We start from the raw sequence: 8148 nt of genomic DNA, 5'->3' as shown, positions 1-8148 counted from the left end.
AGAGTGTTTTATTCGTCAGCCGCTGTAACATGATAGTGACTGCATGGTCGCACCCGCTCTTGAACCTTGGCAGAGCGCTAGCGCCAACAGCGGGCACCAGTGGTCTTGACTACTATGATCATTCCCAAGGGCGATGTTCTTCCAGTTCTCTGTCGTCCGAACACTACGCCGATATTAAATAATGGACCCGAAGGAGAGGTTCGAGAACAGCATCGAGGGCCGCCGAGACTGTCGATTGTGGAAGAACGGGCAGGGGACGCAGCGACACTGGTCCACTCTTTGCGTAACACCAATCGCTTTTCGTTTGACTTACCTTCTCCGCAGTGTCGCCCAGATAAGCAGTTCCGACTGCATCGCGACTCTGGCCGCGGCAGTTACCAGATTGTGCTTCACTGCCGCAGTGCCGGCCGAGATCTGAGTTGAGGGAACAAGTAGCCATGTGATACGCACCTGCGTTTTCCGGGACGTAGGCGCCTTTCGGCGGGAGAGGAACTGTCAACCGATATAATATGTGGCCTCTCGCTACTCCTCCTAGCCGTCCGGGTTCAGCAGCGCTGCAGCGCCGGGGGCACCGCCACCGATGCAACAACCGTATTCGGTCTTCGAGAACGAGAGGTGTTTGTCGCGTGTGCTCGTCGAGTGGGACAGTACACAGCGCCCAATTTCCACGTTTTTGGAACAGTGTCTCTAGAGCTGACCAGTGGATGCCGGTGCGTTGGCGGGTTTTCAGAAATACAACGGCGTCGCTTTAGTGGGGCAGATCGTACAGGACCCAAGACGAACACTGCTCAGGAAAATTAAGAAGCATTTTTCGTGCGTTGTTGAGCGGTTGTATTCGGTGTCTCGCGTGAGCACCCATGTGGGGTCGCTGCTCTCAGTTCATGCTTTCCGCTTAGTTGTGGCATATTAAATCATGGCAAGGAAGACCCTCATGTATATGCGGTCCGGCCAATGGTTTATAGGGGATCGGCCTTGAAAAGGCCTAGCGTTGTCGTCAGCGACGCGAAAGTGCCGCAGGCGGCACTGGCGCTTTTGGGCGGCATGGTACACCTGGGGTAATCCGCCCGACGTTCTTCGCAAGCACACAGGGATGCACCTAGCTTGCTTATTTATTTTGCAGTTCCTGTAGAAAACTGAAGGGAGCGTCACAAGGAACGGGAACATTCTAGTGAAGAAGAGAGGCCCCGGACTGTCGCCCCGGCGTAACGAATACACACACACCTTTTCACAAGGGGGCAACCGTGGTGTGTTTCGTCCATGGCACAAGGATGGTGCTCTGGGGGCCGCAATTGTTGTTACATCGGCTTATCGCTCTTCAAGCTGTGGCGGAATGGCTGGGCGGCCTTCATAGCAGACCAGGATATCAAGGGGGAATCGCGTTTTTCTGGTTCCGTCTCTCTCTTGAGCTTCAGGCGGTCGCTGCCAGCCACGCACCAGATGGCGCTGCATCCGCAGAGGGCACCGGACCTGCTGACGTTCCCGATCGTGATACCACAGCATCTGGCAACCGAGGAGAAGTTCCTTCATCGCATGGCAGACACTCGGCCTCCGGAGTAGCACCGGTGCCATCTGCAGGCAACGATGGATCGCGTTCCGCGCTTGTCATGGGGTTAGAGCAGCAGCTATCGCAGTTAAAATCCCGACGGCGCATGATCCAAAACACCCTGTACTGTCAGCGTTCTCGCTGGTCTAGTGAAGACAGGTTTGTGACATACAAAATGAAAAAGGTAATTACCGCGCTTCCAAGAATCATAAATGCTGTGTGCTTGCGCACTGTGCGAGTCGTGCTCATCTCCGGTTCCCCACCCCGCTGCCTACGTAACACAGAAGCGCAGAGGCTGAATGATCGTTCTGCTTCGCTTGATGGCAATAGATCAGCGGCAGCCACAGCTGAACCTCTGCCTTGTGGCAGCCGTGCGCGTCGATCTGAATATGCTAGAGCGGAGCGGTCGACGAGGCGCCCATGTCATTCGGTGCATCATCCGGCAGCGTGATATTACACTCGCGGAAATCATATGAGACAGTGCCACTTTCCGAGTCGTTGTCGTTGAAAGATGTGTTATCTCGTGGGCTGCCGGGAGTGGGCTGACGTTCACACAGGCGTTTACTCCAAATACTCATGCTTCCGACCAGGTCTGGTGATCTTGCGACTCCGAGGTGTTGCCGTTGCAAATCGAGAGTCGCCTGGTGAATGAACAGTCACCGCATTTGTGGGTCTCTGTGACTCATTGGTGGATGCGTTTATCGTAGGATATCCTCGTTCGGATTTGTGACCACGAGAGGCTTTTCCTTATCCGCAGGATCCCGGGGCGTTCGAATCTCCGGAGGCTGTAGCGCTGCTCAAGGCAAAGTACCGGTCGGAAGTCGATAAGAAGAAACGGGAAATATCTGTGGTGGAGCAGACCATTCGTGAGATCGAAATTGAAGAAGCAGCCCTTCTCGCAAGGCTTCTCGAATGCCGCAGAGGATGCAACCAGACACCAGCAGAGCATGGGACAGAAGGCCCTCGAGGCCCGTCGACATCAACTCGTCAGTTCCAAAGTGAGACGTACAAGATTGTGCACCCCGCAGCAGCAGCAGCACCAGCTCATAGACACAGTCCATCTAAACTGGCAAAACCGCCTCGGTCAGCAGCAGTCTCCCTGGCAGCTTCACGTGAGCATTTTGGTTTCTGTGAAACGCAGAATTCGTGGTGGAACCGCAGACCAGCATATCGATGAGGCCTGAGAACAGGCTGCGAGTGCCTAGCAGAAGAGAGAAATACTATAATGCAGCCAGGTCATCCACCGCGGTACGGCCCTCCCAGATCACCTAGCACAGTCAGACGTTCTCTGGCTACATTTTCGTATGGCAGGAGAGCCTCGACAGTCACAACTAACATGCATCCGTGGTTTGGCTGTGGCAGGTCGATAGTGTCCGGTGAAGGAGGGTACGTCTTTGCGCATGTAAGCGAATACTCATTTATATACGTTAATCGCTCACATCCTCGCTTACCGCTGACTTACTGAGCCACATGGGGACTGCTGTACACCACTACATCACTGGACGACTGGTTAAGGCACCCGAAAATGTTGCATTTCAATATCTGAACCCTATGTTTCTTCCGCGTCACTCGTTCACGGAGACTGAGCTGTGAAGGAGGTACCAACTGTACAAGGAATAATCATGTCCATCTGTGCATGCGATCATAGTGGAAGACATCATCCGCGAAACAGAATTACCCTTAGGCTTCTTCTGGGGGCCAAGACAAAGGGAGCGTCGGGAAGCGTTCTTACCATATTGGCGACAGGGTTCAGAGAGCGAGCGTCTTTTGGTCCTCGGATCGTGTCTGTGTATGCATCGATATCGACACCAACCGAAGTCAGGCAAAGACGCACTGGCGGCTATGTGTCTGAGTCAGGATCGGCAGAAGCTGCAGACGTCCTACAAGGTGGCGATGATTCTGCACTATCTAGAGACAGGCGACGCGTAGACACACGGAGCAGCAACCGTCTGGCCTCTGCACGGATACTTATGTCGCCAGCCGACTCCGGCAGTGGCGGTTCCGGGCTGCCTCTAGGTTTGGAGGAGAGGCTGGAGCTGGTGCGTGCGCAGAAACGCAAAACGCAGACTAACCTTCAAAGTCGCCGTCACCACTGGTCGTCCGAAGACGCATATATCAAGTACAGGACGTTAGCGTCAAAACGGAATCGGGCCAAAACCGGTGTAAGCGGTCGTCTGGAACACTGCGGTCGCGTCCATGTTCGCATTCTCGGCACCGCCAGAGAGAGACGGACGTGCTCGGGGTGTGTGTGAGCTCTGATTGGGTAACTCACAACGCTCCACAGTCACGGCTGAACCACCTGCATGCCACTCTATCAGTGGAACTGACTCTGCACGCGGAACGGAAAAGAAACGATGAGGCGCACGTGTCATTCTGTGTATCTGCCGGCAGCGTGCCTGCAGCAAACACGAATACAACGGGACGTCGTGTCACATTCCGCGTGGTTGCCTGTGATGGGACTAGGATCCGGATCATATTGATTGCGACGATGTTCACTCAGCTTTCTTCCGTGGTCCAAGAGCGCCTGCTTCCGACAACTTCGCTTTAGTTCGCAACCGGGTGCCTCCCGCCGCATGTGGCGTTTCGTACAGCGGTCGTCTGTCCGTCGGATTTCTAGGTTTTCCTGACTAACAGCTGAGCGCGTTGACCGTCGCCACGCCTGCTTGGAAACTCTGACATCTGACTCCCTGTGTCATTCCTCAGAAGGCCGCGGAGTTTCCATCTCCAGAAACTCTGGAAAAGTACAAGAAATCGTATTGGTCTCAAGTAGATGCGAAGCGACAGGACATGCTTGTGTCTGAGCAGTCCATCCTTGACATGGAAATCGAAGAAGCTCAACTTCGCGCGATGCTTCTCGAATGCCGCAGCAAAGACAGTGAAGCACCAACTGAACCAAGCACGGAAGGTCACGCAGGAGCGTCGACATCGACTAGTCAGTCCCAAGGTGAGACAGGTTGAGTGGCTTCGCCGTTTGAAGAGCGACCATCTCACACCGTCAGTTCCACTCACTCGGCAAACCATGACTGCATGCGAGACTCTCCAATGTCGTTTTTTCGTGTCTGTTGGTTTTGACTAAGCGCAGCATATGTGCTGGGACAAGCAGCTATCATATCAGCGAGGCCTGAACCAAGGCTGAAGTTGTCGAGCATAAGAGAAGAACACATAAAACAGGCGAGTTCGCCCCAGAGGTGGCCTCCCGCAGTACTCTACCGGAAACACAGGCATAGATTCTATGGTTCCATGTTCCGCATGGCAGGACAGGCTCAAGAACGATAACTAGCGGGAGTGCACGATTTGCATGCCGCAAATCAACCGCATCTGACGACATAGCGCACACGAAAAACACATGTCGGCTCGAATCACCATTACCACGTCGGCGAGGATGTGAGGCAGACAGCTTCGTTCGGATGCCTGAGATAGGCCTGCCTATGCATCAAGAACAATATGCGCCGGTTTCCGGTGACCATTCGCGGATTTGGTCCATGCAGGGATACAGACGTCGGGATTGCAAGACCCTGAGGACGTATCGGCGACAGCCGAATCACCAGATGTGCCGCGGGAGGACTCACCGCGCCCAGGCTGCTCCTGGTGGAGTACCAGCTCTCCCCCTTCATCACTGCGGTCGACGACGAAAGGTGCCGTGCCCAGCCCTTCTGCTGAGGATCGCATGACGATATTACAGAGAGACCTCAACCTGCTACAGGCAAAGAGGACTAATCTCGTAGCTATGCGTCGGTTCATTAGGGACAAGTGGAAGGACGAAGGCACCTATGTGAGTGTGAGACTGCGGAGCCTCAACAGTCGTCTGAAGGCGAAAAACGTAAGCTACGTTGAGCAGTTGTTTACTTATGGGGAAACGGACGCGCCCTGCAGATGAACTGCTACCTGTTTGTGTCAACGGTTGGTGCATACCCTGCTCCATATGTAATGCTTTGAACACACCTTTTCGAGCGAACAGTTGATGGCATAATGCATGGCGGAGCTCGTTACCGGATTCGCACTTGATCTGTCTGTTGTTCGCCACCCACTCCATTTGAAGATACTGTGATCTCGAATCCGGCATTCCTGAGAGGAGGCTGGTCTCGGTAGATGATATCTGATCAATGGCAATACGTGTGTGTGTGATTCCATCAAGTACTGCGATATTCGCACAGAGGCCTGAAACATCCGGGAGACACCTGTCTGTTATATCATATTAATGGACTCAGCTTCGGCTCATTTTGGGGTAGTTGATTGTTCCTCTTGTGGAGCATCGGGAATCCTGTACATCGAATTTACTAGCATGTGATTTCACTCCGCCACCCCAGGCTTGCCAGTGCGTCGGCCTATAAACGGATCACACTCTTGTTCGTCTATCCGGCTTATGCTATGCCCGCAGATGGCTACCGTTGGTTTATCGCCTGAGCTTCACCAACGCCTCTCTCAGCAATACCGTGAACGAGCCCCACAACATTTAGCGCGTGTGGAGGAAATGAGCAGACAAATAATGGCGCTTGAGGAAGAGGCAAAGGAAGTCGCCGTTCAACTTTGGCATGCTCGACGTTTGAGCGATCCAGCCGTAGAGACGCAAACGCAAGCGTCCACCGTTTCCAGCGCCACGGAACCCGCAGAGACGTCGGAGGTGGCTGGGCACCACTCTCCGCGAGACACTACCCACGCACGTAGAGATCTGGTGAAAAGTCACTCTGAGCCTGCCTTTGAGAAACCCTCGCACAAGGCCCTTTCATTACCGTTCATTGCCCAGGATCCTACACCGTCATCATCGCCAGTGACGACCACAGGAGGGGCGTCGCGGGAGTCCACTTCTTCATCCTCCATCACATTTTCCATGGCAAGCATGGATCTCGCATTTGCGGAAAGGTTCCCACACGTTGCGGGCACATCGCCGTCTTCTCCGTCGCTGATGTGGCGTCGCGGAACCTTCCCTTCTTTTCCGTCAGGCGACGCACAGGCGCCCGTGTCTGCGGGCCACCGGACCAGCGGTGATTGCGGCGAACCTCCACATTCTTTACCCCCGCCCTTCGAACACCCCGGTGCTGCGCATACTACTGGGGACCCGCGCACAGAGAGTAATATTCCTGAGGACATCCTGGAGTTCGTTCTGTCCCATTCCGCACCAGCAGCGACTGCATATGGGGACTGCGCTGCGCTCCTCGCAGAATCGACACCCTCGTTCATTCAGCCATGGAGTCCAGAATATTCGCCACCACCGATCGTCTCCGCGAGCGAGCACGCGGCAACGAGTTCGTCGTGGCCCCACCCGACTACGAGTGCCTCGGACGAAGGCGCAGCACCCTGCGCAGTCCCAGCTAGTAGCAGCGCATTTTCGGGGCCATGGTGGAGCTCGCCTCAACCACAGCGCTCCTGGCGTAGGCATCCCACACACCTGAATACACATCCGAACAGTGACATCCCCGCATCACGAGAGTATCCGGACGAAATGAGATACCAGAGTCAAGGGGGGAGCTACGTTGCCACATGGATCGAACAATATGGTCCACATCTAATCGACTAGTGAATAATCATAGCACATCAGTCACTTCTCCGGGTGCCGGGGGGTGGGGCGCTTGAGGACGAGTGTGTAGCAGACATGGAGTCGTGTTGCGGCGATGAGCGGCACGGAACCTAGTCCGAGAAGGACGTCGGCCACTGTTTCGGAGTGCCGCCACTTGTGGGTGTGTAGAGATGGGAGCTGGTGGCATGTCTATTTCTTATACGGTACAGTAGGCCGGTTTGGGCTTGCAGCACACCCTCAATATTTTATGGTCTGACAAAACCACGTATTGGCCTCTATACGGCGGACTCGGTAAGTGCGAACACATTCGCAGCACTGTATTTGCTGCACTAGCCGTGAAGCGAACCTGATACGGGGAATAGAATTTATTGACAAGAGCTCCCGTGAATCCCAGAGCGGCCCGAGCAGGGATGATACAGGAAGGAAGCAGAACCCACGTACCATTTGTTGTCGCGGAAAGGTTGCCGCTGTGTCATCATTTTCAACAGATTTTCCCGGTGCCCTTGGACATTATGCACCTGTTTTTGGCGAGCCGCTACCGCCTGAACCTCGACAGCCACTGCTTCAGTCCCCTGCCCGGGCGCCTCCCGCCGACGTCATCCCGCCACATGCAGCCCAGCCGTCCACGGCGTTCGTGGATGTCCCTTCGATGTTTCAACAAAGCCAATTGCGGTCGCCTCAACTCCTGTCGATGCGCGTCCGGCCCCCGGATTCGACCTCTACCACACCGCCCTCCCTCACGTCACCCAGCCGAAGAATTACGGGTGAGCAAGTGAAGCAGTGCTGCCAACTCGCGAGGGTGTGGAATGTGACACCTCTGTTCACCTATTTCTACACAACATCTGTTTTAGAAAAGCGACGCGAATCCTACTGCGCCCCCATCCAGCAGTGTGTGCCGGTGTTTCGGATACGAATGTGTACACGAGAAGCTTTAGTGCAGTCTCATGACACGCGTCATGACAGACGGCATGACATGCGGCTTGACATGCAGCCGTTTGCGTCTGGCTGCTTTGTGAACTCGCCTCCGAGAACGCCTCATAATGGAGGACATTCTGGGAGCTGTACTGTGACAGTAACCGGCGCTTCATCC

General features: G+C 54.8%; 1 protein-coding gene across 1 annotated transcript; it reads left to right on the top strand.

Moving 5' to 3' along the window:
- The first annotated feature begins 663 nt into the window (after positions 1 to 663).
- TGME49_296121 (hypothetical protein) lies at positions 664 to 7463 on the top strand. Its single transcript, XM_018782296.1, has 6 exons — positions 664 to 1727; positions 2301 to 2541; positions 3401 to 3705; positions 4247 to 4487; positions 5032 to 5363; positions 5922 to 7463. Exons 1-6 carry the CDS (start codon positions 1269 to 1271, stop codon positions 7056 to 7058), a joined length of 2715 nt encoding a protein of 904 aa, XP_018637916.1. The 5' UTR covers positions 664 to 1268; the 3' UTR covers positions 7059 to 7463.
- The last annotated feature ends 685 nt before the right edge of the window (positions 7464 to 8148 follow it).

This window comes from Toxoplasma gondii, chromosome V (genome assembly GCF_000006565.2).
Source record: "Toxoplasma gondii ME49 chromosome V, whole genome shotgun sequence".
Lineage (NCBI taxonomy): Eukaryota > Apicomplexa > Conoidasida > Eucoccidiorida > Sarcocystidae > Toxoplasma > Toxoplasma gondii.
The sequence above is the reverse complement of the archived record's forward strand: the minus strand, read 5'-3'. Positions and strand labels throughout refer to the sequence as shown.

Coding starts and splice junctions, on each gene's coding strand:
- TGME49_296121 (XM_018782296.1), top strand. CDS start 1,269: ATGGTGCTCTGGGGGCCGCAATTGTTGTTACATCGGCTTATCGCTCTT. Junction 3,706..4,246: donor GGAATCGGGCCAAAACCGGT/GTAAGCGGTCGT, acceptor GTCATTCCTCAG/AAGGCCGCGGAGTTTCCATC. Junction 4,488..5,031: donor ATCGACTAGTCAGTCCCAAG/GTGAGACAGGTT, acceptor TGGTCCATGCAG/GGATACAGACGTCGGGATTG.